At 47.2% G+C, this 14,254-nt stretch overlaps 1 protein-coding gene across 2 annotated transcripts in view; it reads right to left on the bottom strand.

The window, feature by feature from the left end:
- Positions 1 to 14,254, bottom strand: part of DMXL2 (Dmx like 2) — a 2,078,996-nt gene that overhangs the window by 1,472,200 nt on the left and 592,542 nt on the right. For both annotated transcript variants that reach the window (XM_086958287.1, XM_086958289.1), the window contains exon 18: positions 2,689 to 4,380. In XM_086958287.1, coding sequence (XP_086814413.1) covers positions 2,689 to 4,380 — 1,692 coding nt within the window. The remainder of the gene's footprint in view (positions 1 to 2,688; positions 4,381 to 14,254) is intronic.

Below are 14,254 nucleotides of genomic sequence, written 5' to 3'. Positions count from 1 at the left end.
AATATTATGGAGTCCAGAACATAGGGAAGATGGATTAGAATGTGAATTTGCAGAGAGCGAATATATAAGCTGGGTATCATCAGCATATGAGTAGATGGTGAGCCCAGCTTGTTCTGCAATAGTGGCTAACGGGCTGATGTATAAATTAAAGAGTAAGGGACTCAAAATGGAGCCCTGAGGGACACCGTATTTAGAGTAATGTATTTTGGAAGTAGATGTAGTGGAGAAAACTTGAAAAGTTCTGTCAGAAAGAAAGCTAACAAGCCACTTAATGGCCAAGCCATTAATAACACAAGATTGAAGGATGTTGAGAAGGATCGTGTGGGAAACCGTGTCAAAAGCGGCACTAAGATCGAGTAAAATAAGTGCCACGGTTTCCCCTTTGTCAACTTGGCCACGAATCGTCTCAGAGACACCTAACAGTGTCGATTCTGTCGAGAATCCTGACCTAAAGCCAGACTGGGAATGATGGAGGAGGTTTCTTGATTCAATGTATTTGGCAAGTTGAGAATTGATATGTTTTTCTAAAATTTTAGAGAAGACCGGCAGCAAAGATATGGGGCGAAAGTTAGATGGATTTTCTGGATCGGCATTTGCCTTTTTTAGCAAAGGTACTATCATCGCATGTTTCCATGCCTTGGGGACCTTAGCTTCCTTTAGGGATGAGTTAAGAAGTTCTAAAATTAGATTAAGATTGGAAGTATCCAGAACTTGTAGAACTTGTGGGGGGACAGGATCCGTAGGGGAACCAGATTTAATATTGGTAATAATATTGTTAAGTGTAGAGATGTTACGAAGGTCCCATATTGTCAGTTGCTGATTGGGGTTGCTGGACGTTTGGTCTAAGGTATCAATTTTGCTAGGGGTAGCCTGTTAAGCTGATGGTGTAAATGTGGGCGTTTCATCACAAAAATCAGCATAGATATTAGTGATAAAGAATTCCGCCAGAACATTACATTGCATGTAATCCAAGCATGGGGTTTTTGGTTGACATGTGTTGCCCGTGAGTTCTTGTACGGCTTTAAAAAGTGCTTTAGGACGATTTTGTGCATTCAAAATAGTAAGATTAACGTATTCTGCCATGGCTATCTTGCAAAGTGCATGATATTTAGCTAAGGCTGCTTTGTACAATTGTTTAGTGCAGAGGTCGTAATTAATGCGCCACCTTCGCTCTAAGTTCTTACAAGTGTTTTTTCCCCTTTTTAATGATTCATTGAACCATGGGGCGGGAGGGTGGTGTAAATTGTACTTTTTCTTACATTGTGGAAGGCATGCATTAACAGCGGAGGTAATCCAGCTGTGAATGCCCACTTCCTCCTCGGTGTTGTTTATAGTTGTAAAGGGCCTGGAGTTTCCAAGGCAAGAGTTAAGTTTATTAATGTCCAGATTTTTCCAATCCAAATGGGTCCGCATTCCATTTTATCCCCCCCTGTGTATCAGCCACTAGCAACGCTGACCTGGTTTGAGGCGGGCCCGCTCTTACAAATGGGCACCACAGGTCAGGTGAGCGGCTTGAACAGCCAGCACTTGTTTGGGATCCACAATTAAATATATCAATGATTTGTGACTGCAACTCCAGTCCCAAGTCATTGATCAGTTAGAGACCCGCGAGCTGGGTGGTAAATGATTCGAGAAGAGAAAAATGTCCTTATGGGGCAAGTTACCCTTGGGAATCATGTTGGCAGATTAGTGAGGACCAGGCCTGTTGCTCCTGGATCCTTCTCAAAAGGGGGGAAAAAAGTTATTAAAGCAGCACCTGGGTCTTTAATTGACTCAAGATGCTTTAAATGAATGTTTCTAATTTGGGAAGGCAAATACAGGGATAGAGATATTTAGTCTCTTGCAGGCCTCCATCTCTGCATTAACATGAATTTCACACAAGGTTGAGAAATACAGACAGCATAACTAATATTCACCAGACAGGTTGTTTTGTGATCCCCAGAAAATGTACAGTTGGTGATGTGTCCGTACTACAGCATCTGAAATTGCTTTCCCATTCTCAAATCAGTGTGCAAATTACACATGGCTAGTTTCAGAATGGGAACAGTACATCAGGCCATGAATTTTTTAACAAATAATGCTCCAAGGTCATGAAAACCGTATGGGGCAGAGATTTATGAACCCTACAACACAGGTGAGAAAAAAAATACTACCTCTCAATCGTAATTTCTAGATCTGATGTTAACCAAGATATTTTAATTTTACAATGTAAGAAGACTAATTCTGCCCAAAATGAGGCGCATTCTGTCTTACTCAGCCACACAAGAAATAGCCCCTTCAGTACCAGAGACCTGTGAGTCAGTGATTTGCGGACCAGCAGCTCATCAGACAGTACTACCAGATCCTTGCTGCCGCTGCATTGCATACCAGCACTGCAAGCGTCGCCTACCTTTAAATGGGTTTTAAAGCCATTAAAAGATTGCACACCATTCAAAGAACACGCAATGGTAGCCATCTTTAATTAAATGTGTTACAAATGAGTGCATGTATCCCCATGCAGCGTGCCATCTTCAAATGGTTTCTGTAATAAAGTTTTACAAAACATTTATACATAAAACAAGCATTGGAGTAACCAAAAGGTTTGCAGGTAAAGAGAAACCTACTGTCTAGCTTGTTTACTTCGACTCAACAGTTTTACTTTATGATTCAAACATTCCATTTAAAAGATTATTTAACTTTGTTTCTTACCTTTATAATGTTTATCTCTGCTCTCGCCAAGCTCGGTTCCTGTTGTAGCTACTGTGTCTGCCAAAGCTACAAGAAACATCTGCTCCAACCGAGTGAGACCTGGCAAACTTGAGTGCATAAGATGACTTGAAAGAACGCTTGCATGTTCTCGGCCAAAGTAAGTAGGGCCATACTGAGTAAGGTTAATAACTTTTGATCTGTTTTCCCGCCTTTCTGTTTCAAAACCAACGAAGTCATCAGTTGTAACACTCTGAACCTGAAACAGGTCTGCATACTGATCACCTGCTTTATTTTCAAACTTATTTTTAGAGTGCTGAGCATTTTTAATGACCTCTTCTGAAACTTTGTAAGATGTGTCTTGATCAGCCGCAAGCAAAGCATACAAGGGAAGTGGAGGAATGGAATCAATTTCTGTGTACTCTCTAGTACCATCTCTTCCAGCTATGATCATGTCCTTTGCTGTACTTCCGCTTACACTAATGGTTCGAGAAAGATGACGTTTTGGTGTAGCAGTGTCACCAGTATCTGCATCTTTAACAATTGCAACTTCTCCAGCAATGCATTTAACTAAATGGGAAAGAATAGCTTTTGCCCTTCGAACCTTTCCGAGGTCCATGAGTTCTAAAAGTTGAGTTGGATGATATTGTGGAAGTGTAGGGGAAAGGCTGTGGGCTGCTTCAAATAGACCGCCATCCTGGATCCCAGTGGAAGTTGCAAACACATCATCTACTGTCTTTGTGCCATCAACTACACCAGTTTTCTTTGCAAGCAATTTTGTGTCAACGGAACCGGACAGATGGTGTCCTGACGTTTCTTCAAAAATTGAACTTTCAGTTTCACCATCTCCAAATTTAACAGCATGCTTCCACTGTGCATATACATGCATTTCACAGTCCATTCCAACTACTAATATACCGTCTCTTACCCATGACAAAGAAACGGGCAAGGATGGTGTCCCATCTACAGAGGATACCAAGTCTATGGATCTCAGTAGCACCCATTTTGATTTGATACCTTGTTTAATACTACCACCCAGTGGTAAGGTAATGACAGCCATTCCATCTTTGCTGTTTACGTTATCTGTCACAATTCCTGAAAGTCGCCCATACATAAAGATATTTGAACCTACCCCAACTGTAAGTATGTGAGATCCATCTTCTTTTGAAACCCAGTCCAAATGAACTAAATGTTTGATATTGGGCATCTGATATCTGTCCCTGCTCAAAAATATATCAGATTTATTGTAGACAAACAAATTACTATCCACACTGACCCGTGAGTCAAGTACATTTCCAACCTTGATTAAATCATCAAGATTAATGGTTTGCTCTAACACCCATTCGGATCCACCAGTAGACTCACATTCAAATATGCATACATGCATAGAGAATTCTTTGGAAACACAGCCGTTATGCTGAATAAGTTGTTTGTATGCTACTGCAAGACGTCCAGTATAAGAACAACTAACTGCTACCGGTTTCCCCGACACATTAACAGCACTTTTATTATCATCATCTTCATCATTCATCAGTGACCATTCTTTCCAGTTGTAGGTGTTCTCTTCTTGCATGCCACACAGTGGATCGCTGGTCACGCAGCATCTCCAGAAACGCACTTTTTTGTCAGAGCAAGCAGTTACCACCAAATAAGGTGCAAGGCACACTGGATAAATTGAAGAAGAACTCAGATGACCTACCAAAAGAAAAAAAAAACATATTACATTTGTGTATGCATTTCTTTTCAGTACGATAATTCTGAGGGCTTGCAGCTGAATTAGTTCACAATGACTTATCCTTAAGATGCAGAACACACAAGTAGTGAACATTTCAGTATTTCTCAAAGCATTAGGTAATTACTTGACAGTCCAAGATTATATCTAAGAGAAGCCACAGCCTTTTCACGATTTAATGAAAACTTCCCCATCTCTACGTTTTTGGCTTGCAATGTAATTAATAATTTTCTTTCAATGAAGCACAATGCATTTTTAAAACTGATAATCTGCATTTATGTACACTGAACCACGTTTGCGTATAGCTCTTTCAAATATCTCATAGCTAATGCAGATTTTCCAAGTTTGGGAAGCCTTGACCCATTTGTATAACCTTTTAGGTGGTGTTTTATATTTTGGTGTGCTTGAATGTTAAGAGAGGAGTAACAAAGAAAATCAAATTCTGAAAAATGCTGTTGTGTATGATATAGAGTACGGAGACCTGAAGATCTATTTTGCTTGGCTGGAGTACTAGGACAGGGTTAAACTGATGAGTGTTTTTCTCTAGTATCCTCTTATTCATTTACAGTATTCAACTGAACTTTGTTCATCTCAGAATAAGGGAAAATATCACTTTCAATGAAATTTGATTGAAAATCAACTTTGGATACTTGTATTTATTTTCATGGGAAATATTTTACTAAAGCATTACCGTAAAAATTCAAGTCACGTTTGAAAATCATCTTCCTTGGCCAAAAGTTTATCATCCCAGTTGAAAGTGAAGGTTCACGTTTATTTCAGTTTGATATAAGGCAATAATTATGTTATTACAAACAATAAATACAGATAAAAAGAACATCCATTTTATACACATACCCATTATTGAATCAAATACTTTAAAACCTCTTTCCCAATTTAAAAACAAACAATTACCAACCACTGCAAAATGTACATAAGTTAAAAGTTCTTAGACTCTTCGCATCTGAAATAAACTATGCATCTGAGATTGCCCCAACCTCTCACAAAATGGCCAAGTTAAATTTATATTTTTCCCAAGCAACGGATTTGTAGATGGCCGACTCTTAAATTCAGCATCACGTGTCTTATTTCTCTAGATTGCACATTTGCTAAGTATTGCTGAGTTTGTCCCACTGCCACTGTCCTCGCTAATTGATGATATTTAAAGTGGCCACAGCAGAACCCTGAATCCCTGTAATAACGATACTCTTTTATTTGTTTTTTTAACGTGTTGTTCACGTATGGGGATTCTTTTCTAAACAGTCAACCTCTGAAAGACAATGCTCAAGTTTCTATATAATAACCCAGTCGTGTTCTTACTCATGTATTCATCATAAATTTAATAGTGTCTACCTTTGCTATATAAATCACACACCAATAGGACAAAACTCTGCATATTATTTAAGCTCACTATTTTGCTGCGGCTACAGAAAAAGCTCTAAAATGACCCTCAAGTGTTATAGATGTGCAAGAGATACAGAGTGACTGACCAGATAGCGCAGCTCAGATTGTGCCTTTTAAACTTCTTTTCCCAGAATTTCGCAGTACCAGTGTAATCAGCTTAATGGAAGACATTTGTGACCTTAAAACATATGCTTTTTTGTATTGGAAAAGTCTGCAAAATTCCACAATTGCAAAATCTAAGAACGTGTGTAATTTGATCTAGACCCTGTGATCAGTCCAGTATAATCAAAGGACAAACAGACGGGGTAAAACCCTCACGTTTTCTGAAACTAACCCCTCGGACTATGACTTTGACGGTGTGGGGGGCGAAGAAGAACAAAATTATAACTATCAGGAAAGAAATCAAAGAGGCAACCCCTCAGACCAATATCACAGAGTACAAACACAATCGCCTTTTTTAACGAGAGGCAGAGGCAGGAGCAGATCCCGTTTTCCAAGGACAGACAGGAATTTCTATCCTCTTGTGGACCCTCCACATCTGCAACCATATATACGGACCAGAAATCACCAGTACTGGAGACAGTGAGGAAGGCAGAAGACTCACAAATCCCTATTTTTAACTTGTCAGAACATACCTTGTCATCATAGGAAATTAGTGTACTAAGTAAGGGACTATCTTTTGTCCCAAGCACTTATTTGAACCGTTTCAAGTTAAACCAGGACATTTTCTATTTCTTCCGCAAAGTTAGATAAAAAAATACTTTAAGGGTATGAAGGAAAGAGAGCAAGAAATAAACTTATCAGGCTGCAAACCTCGGTCCACGTTCACACCCTCGCTGGACATGGTAGGTCCTGATGTTAGAATTTTTTTTTCACAACCAGTTTATTGATGAAGATAAGCATATGAAATAGAGTGGCGGCCCACAATCAGGACCACACCACCAGACATTTTGATACAATCACAGCAGTCAACCGAGTGTCCAAGCAAGGAGATAATGCAATCAAGGATATCAGAAAACAGTTACCCCACCTTCATCTTATTCCGCTATCTACCTACCCAACTCCCTGATCCCACCCTGGAACCCACCCTAACCCTATGCATGTGTGCACTAACTGTATCGACGTAAGTTTGTGACGTGGGTAATGTGTGTGTGGACATGGGCTTTGCCAGCCTGTACGGGGCTAAAGATCTTCTTCTTGCTCCACTGGGGGGTCCAGTGTCAGACCTCTATAGTCTGCCCACCTCTTCCATATCTTAACGTGTTTGCGGGGGCATCCTCGTGCCTCAAATATAGGTCTCTCCAGGCCCATACAGAAGTCTATACCAGCCTTCCATGCATTCAGGGGGGGGGGGCCTCACATTCTTCCATGCTCGGGCCAGGTCTCTTTTAGCTACCACTAGCCCCAGTAGGAGCAGGTGCCGCTTATAGATATTACCACCAACCCCTTCCAGAACGTGCAATAGACCCAGACGGTGAGTACGGGGGAGGGTCCAGCCCAGCACCTCAGACAGACATCCCCAAACACCCCTCCAGAAGCCAACCAGCCGAGAGCACGACCACATTGTGTGAAGTAACGTACCCACCTCAGCCCCACACCGCAGACACTCTGGGGACCCAATCAGGCCCGCCTTCCACAGACGCTCTCGGGTATAGTATGCTCTATGGAGAATCTTGAATTGTATGAGTCGAAATCGCATTGCGATAGCCGCCCCCCTCGGGGATTCCAAGGCCTCTCGCCAGTCATCCTCGTCCAAGGGGCCGAGATCAGCCTCCCAAGTCGTCTTCAGTGAGAGAAGAGTAGGGGAGCAGTGGGTGACCATTGTTTGGTAAATGCGCGATACTTTTTTGTCCCCAAGATCACCCATGAAGACCTTCGCCTCGATCGGGCTAAATTCAGGGAGTGAGTCAAGGTTGGCAATACTGGGCGTCAGTGCATGTCGGAATTGCAGGTACCGGAAAAATTGAGATTGGGGCATATCAAATTCGGTACTGAGGGTCTGAAAGGATTTGAGCGACGTTCCAGACATCACCTGGCCTAACTGCGAGATATCTATTGCATCCCAGCCATCGAAGCCTGACAGTTTAGAGAGTTCAGGTAGCATACCGTTCCGCCATAAAGGCGTTTCTGCGGTTAGTCTGACCCACCAGCCCACGCGACGCAAGGCCTGTCGCCATATAGCAAATACGAGTTTAGTAACCCTCGGCAGCGAGCTACGCAGTCGGGGTGAGTATAAGATGGTATGGAGCGAGTTATCGCCCATCAAAGCACGCTCTAGTGCATAGGCCGGATCCCCACCGTCACCGTACCACCATTCGTTCAGAATAAGGAGATGAGCGGCCTGGTAATACGACTGCAGATCCGAGGTGGCCAGGCCTCCACAGTAGGTGGACAAAAAACATGTGCGCAGTGCCACCCGGGCAGAACCTCCCGCCCAGAGAAAGCGACCCAGCACTGAGTTAACCTGTTTAAACCACCGAGGTGGGATAGGATACGGATGGTTTTGTAACTGGTAGAGTAGGCGCGGGAACGCAACCATCTTGAAAATGGCAGAACGGCCAAAGATTGTCAGGGGCATTCGAGACCAAGTTTTGACGTCCGTCTGAACTCGTTCCCAGACGGGCTGCAGGTTATGGTCCCAGGCAGTGTCAGCCGAATCTGAGAGAAACACCCCAAGGTATTTCAGCCCATTTGTGGCCACTCGTAATCCTGAAGCCCAGGGGTCTGTCACCGGGTCTCCTGATAGCACCCACAGGGTGGACTTGTGGAGGTTGAGATACAAGCCCGAGGCCTCTCCAAACTGGTGCATGATCTCCAAGACACGTGGACCCGAGCGTTGCAAATCTGTAAGGAAAAAGAGGACATCATCCGCGTACAACGCAATCTTATCCGACAGGGTAGCATTCCATACAAAGCCCCGTATCTGTGCATCCCGGCGCACTCTTGCCGCCAGGGGCTCCATGGCCAGTGCAAAAAGATAGGGGGAGAGCGGGCAGCCCTGCCTGGTCCCTCGGCCTATGCGGAATGTCTCTGATACCGCCCCGGCGACCCGCACCGAGGCTGTAACATCGGTGTAGAGGAGCTTTATATAGGACAGGAAGACCGGGCCCAAGTTGAGCCAAGATAGTAATGTAAATAGGTACGACCAGCCAACCGAGTCGAAGGCCTTGTTGATATCGGCCAGCAACAACGCCGCCTGGTCCCCCAAGGCCCCAACAGCGTCGACCGCCGCCTGTGCGCGCCGGATATTATGTCGCGTTGCCCTGTGGGGCATAAAGCCCGCCTGGTCCGAATGGACTAAATCCGTGATGTGTGGAGCCAGACGGTTCGCCAGAGCCTTGGCCAATATCTTAGCCTCAATATTAATTAAGGAGATGGGTCTATACGAATCATGGCTATCTGGGGGTCTGCCAGGCTTCTGAAAGACCACTATTTCTGCATGGCGCCAGTCTGGTGGCAGCATACCCCGAGTACGGGCCGCTTCCAGCGCCCGGCGATAGTGTGGTCCCAACTGCACATGGAAGTTTTTAAAAAATTCACATGGGTAGCCATTCGGTCCAGGGGCCTTACCGGCATTGAGTTGCCCCAATGCGTCTCCCAGTTCCTCCGCCGTGAGGGGTGCATCTAGGGCCTCCCTGGTCTCGTCCGACACTGGCACCGGCGGGAACTCTGCGAAGAAGCGGGCCAAGTCGCCCTCAGGCAATTGGTCGCGCGGGGCATATTGATCAGTAAAGTATGTGGCGAAGCTTGCCGCCAAGTCGTTCGGGTCGGTCAGGACTTCCCCGTTGTCGTTCGTGAGACCCGGCAGTACGAGGGGCTGGAAGTTGTGCTGGCACAATCTATGGAGCATGGAACACGACTTGTCCCCCCATTGATACACCCTACTTCTTGTGGCTAGCCACGCCTGCCTGGCTTCATCTAGCAACAGGGACGCGTACGATTGCTGTGCCTGCAGGAGCAGCCGCAGATCCACCCCATCACCACCAGCACTGTGTTCTTGTTCGAGGGTCGCCACTCGGGCAGCCGCCTCTGTAGTATGTTCACGACGCTGCCGACGGGCCGCTGAGCACCATGCGATATCGACTCCCCGTATGGTAGGTTTCATAGCCTCCCACACCACACCTATGTCGGCACCCTCCACCAGGTTCTCCCGCCAATAATGGTCTATGGTTTCTCGCAAGTGCTTAGTATACGCCGGTTTCAGGAGATGCCACAAGGACATCCTCCATCTAAACGGCTGCCGTTTCTGAAGTAGATCTATTTTAACTGAAACTGGGGAGTGGTCGGACAGGCCCCTCGGGAGGATGTCTGCGCCCTTCACCCTACACAAGTATTCTCCAGGTAGAAACATATAATCCAACCGCGAGAACGAGCCATGTACTGCTGAGACATACGTATAAGCTCGGGTTACAGGGTGCATATGTCGCCAAGCATCCACCCAGCCTAGCCCCTCACTCATTGCATGCAATCTGGTGGGTGGAAGGGAGGGGGGGTGGTCTCGGTCACCTCTCGACGTCTCCGGCGATCCACACTCACGTCCATCACATCATTCCAATCACCCCCAATCACTGCCAGTGATCCAGAGACGTCTTCCCACACCGCAAACAGCCGCTCTGCCAGGGCCCACTGCAGGGGAGGGGGGGCGTATACACTCCCAAACACCACGGGCTCCGTGCCCACCATGCCCTTAACAAACAAGTAGCGGCCCTGAGGATCCACCCACTGCTTCTCGTGCACATATGCCACCCTGCGGTGTATCAGTATGGCCACTCCCCTGGATCCCCTGGAGAACACCGCGTGGAAAACCTGCTGATAGCCAAATCTCTGTAGACCCAGTGCCTTTGTGCCCATCATGTGAGTTTCTTGAAGCAATAATACATCTGCCGCTTCTCTTTTCCCCCATCGCAACACCGCCCCACGTTTAATCTTGTCTAACAACCCCCTGACATTCCACGTAATCACCCGCATAGAGTCTACAGGGAGACGATTGGTCGATTCAGCCATAGTCAATCGGAGTCCACCATAAAAGCCCCTTAGGCCCGCTCCACCCGCCACACACCACAAAAGCATCATCTCGGTACACACATGCATTACACTAACTACCCCAAGAAAAACTACCCACCCCCTTGTCCCATGATCTGCAACAGTTCCCTTCCCCAACTCAGCAGTCGCACCCCCGACCGCCCATTCCCCGCCTCCCCCCACCCTATACCTCAATGAACCATGAAGTACCTGTCGCGGCATGGGTAGTCTCGAGACCAAAACCGAGGGCCCGGGCCCACCCATACCAATGGATCCCAACATCCCAAACAGAAAACCCGTAAACACACCCCCCTCCCCTTGATGTCCCACTCACAATTAGGAGAGTGGTAGCCCCTATCTCGTAGTCCCCAAGTCCCCAACCCCACCAAAACTCTTCCCACAATTAGGAGATCAAAGCAGTACTATCTCAGAGCTGCAAAATAGTCAGCAATTCAAGGTCTCAAGCGACTCAGCGCACTCAGCCAGGAGTCACAGCATTACTAGCAAAAAAAAATGGAGTCAAGGCTCCGAAGACTTCAGTGATCCGTTCCCGACTGCTCTGAATCTTCGGTTCTACCAGTGTCTTGTGAGCCATCCACCGAGGCCGCACGCCTGCGTGATTTGGAGCGTTTGGATCGCCCGTTCTTTGTCGTTTGGTCTCTCTGCACCCGCGGTGAACCCTCAGGGGTGCCCGGATGAAGTCCTGGCTGAGAATTCGGTCTGACCCGCACTGTTTCATCCGTCCACTTGAAAAGGTCTTCCGGGGTATCAAAAAACAGTGTCCGTGACTGGAATATCACCCTCAGGCGCGCTGGGTACAACAGGGAGTATTGTAGCTTAAGACCTCTCAACTTAGCCTTAGCCGCCACGAAAGAATGGCGCTGTTGCTGCACGAGTCTAGTATAGTCAGGGAAAATCATGATCTTATGATTTTCATACAGGAGGGTTTCCTTGGTTCTGGCTTCCCTCAGTATAGCGTCCCTGTCGTGGTAGTTTAACAGCCTAGCGATTACTGCCCTAGGCCGCTCGCCCTCAGGCGGCCTTTGCGTCAGGGCGCGGTTCGCTCTTTCGATAATAAAACAGGCAGATAGCGACCCCGGGGGCATCCATGACTCCAGCCACTGTGTGAGAAAGCGTTCCATATTGCCCTTGGCACAGCTCTCCGGAAATCCAAGAAAACGGAGGTTATTACGCCGTGCCCGCCCTTCAGCATCCTCCACCCGGAGCGCTGTGGTTCGCTGCGCGTTCTCCATCGCCGCCATTCTCTTCTTAAGGGCACTTACATCCTCTTCCACCACTGACACCCTGGACTCGGCTTCCGTGATCCGTGCCACTGCGTTTCTAAGATCTTGGCGCAACAGGGTTACATCTGCACCAACTGCCCCTATCTTTGCGTCCAGCATGTCTCTTGACTGGGTTATAGCCGCCATAAGGGCTGCATTGTCCGGCCCTCCTCCAGATGGACCACCCCCGACGATCCAGGGCCCCCACCGGGGCCAGTAAATTTGTCGATGGTCACCTGCTTGGATCCACCACCTCCCCTGGTCATGATTGTCTGGGTGGATGAGGGCCACTAGGGTCGCTGGCCCCCAGGAGGGGAGACCCGAAAGAAGTCTCTTCGGGAAGAACTAGTGGCAGATGAGAAAGAGGGGGCAGGCTTCAGCCACTTCCCCCAGGAACAGCCCCCCCAGCCGCCGCCGACCAGGGCCCCCTGTGACCTGCGTCGCCCCTCAGGAGGCGCGGGGACCCCCAGCGTCCTGCGCTGCTGCACCGGTAATGTCACTGAACAGCGGGCCCGGGTGGGGGGGGGGCGGGCGGGGAGGGCCACTACTCACGGTTGCTGCCCGCCGGGCCACGGGTCGCCCTTCGTCCGTCTGCTTCCGACCAGGGTCGCCGGGGGTGCCAGTCACTCCTCCAGGCCGCCGGCCCCGGCCCGACACGAGTCCGCGAAAATCGAGGTCCCGGCTGCGCCCAGGCCACCAGGCCGCCTCCGCAGCCACTGTCCACTCGTGGCGCCTGTGCCTCTCCTCGGCCCAGCCTGGCCCCGGGAGAAGGATCGTCAGCAGTGTCGCGGCCTCAGGGACAGCAAACACCGCGGTCGCTCCCGGGCCAAGCAGCGCACTCTGCAGCTCTGCTAAAATTGAGGCCCTGGCTGCTCCGCGGCCACCAGGCCGCACCTCGCCCCTCACTGCTCAGCTCCGTCCGGGGGCACGAGATCGCCACCGAGCACACCGAATGGTTCCCGGCGCCTCCAGGAACATCAGCCTTGGTCCGGTAGTGGGTTTGTGGGCTTGGGGACCAGGATAACTCGTCGGATAAATGGCGGGCCGGCGGGAGCTCTAGCAAGCTGCGACCGCCATCTCCGCTTGCGTAGCCACGCCCCCTGATGTTAGAATTTTTGAAAAGAATGTGATCAAAGAGTTGGAAAAAATACTGAAATTCATCACTAAACTACGAAATAACTTGGAATTCTCAGAGAGACAAGCTCTTAAGACTTGAACAAAAAATCAGCAAATTACAATCAAACCCTGCGATAAAGCAGGTGGAATTGTGTTAATGGATACTGAGATATATACGGACAAAATCAATCAAATGTTATCAATACCTGAACATTTTAGGAAAGTAAACAACAGAGCCCTGGTGACATTGAAAACAAAGATAGAGGAGACAGTACAAAGAGCGTTTATAGATGGGTATATCTGTCAGAAGGAAATGGATTTCCTCATTAAAGCCAACCCAGTAACTCCTGCATTATATGGAGTACCAAAGACTCACAAAAACATTGCAGATCCACCTCTAAGACCCATTGTGTCTTCCATAAACTAGAGTACTGAACCCTTGTCAAAATATATAGATACTTTTCTCTGTCCCCTCACTACCACCTATGCGTCCTATATAAAGGATACAGGACATATGATATCTACCTTAGAAGCACCACATTTGATGATACCACACAATTTCTGGTAACTCTAGACATAGAGTCTCTCTACACAAATATCCCCCAGGACCTAGCCATTGAGTCAGTGGCAGCGCTCTTGGCTAGGACACCGGGGGCAAGACCAGATAGGTTTCTCTTGGAATGCCTTGAGATAATTTTACAAAATAATTTCTTTGAATTTAAACAAGACCTATACCAACAGATCAAGGGAATCAGCATGGGGGCATCTTGTGCCCCCAGCATAGCGAACATCTTCATGGGCGAATTTGAAAGAAAACATGTTTTTAATGAGGTAGCACCCTTTTTTGAGAATGTCATTAGTTGGCAAAGATTTATTGACAAAAAATGTTTCATTTGGTCAGGCTCGAAACAGGAATTAGAAGAATATGTCTCTTGGTTGAATCTAGCAGATAATAGCTTGAGATTCACCAGTAATCATTCTTCCTCACAAGTAGAATTCCTTGATATATGGATTA

This window comes from Lissotriton vulgaris, chromosome 2_1 (assembly GCF_964263255.1).
Source record: "Lissotriton vulgaris chromosome 2_1, aLisVul1.2, whole genome shotgun sequence".
Classification (NCBI taxonomy): domain Eukaryota; kingdom Metazoa; phylum Chordata; class Amphibia; order Caudata; family Salamandridae; genus Lissotriton; species Lissotriton vulgaris.
The sequence above is the reverse complement of the archived record's forward strand: the minus strand, read 5'-3'. Positions and strand labels throughout refer to the sequence as shown.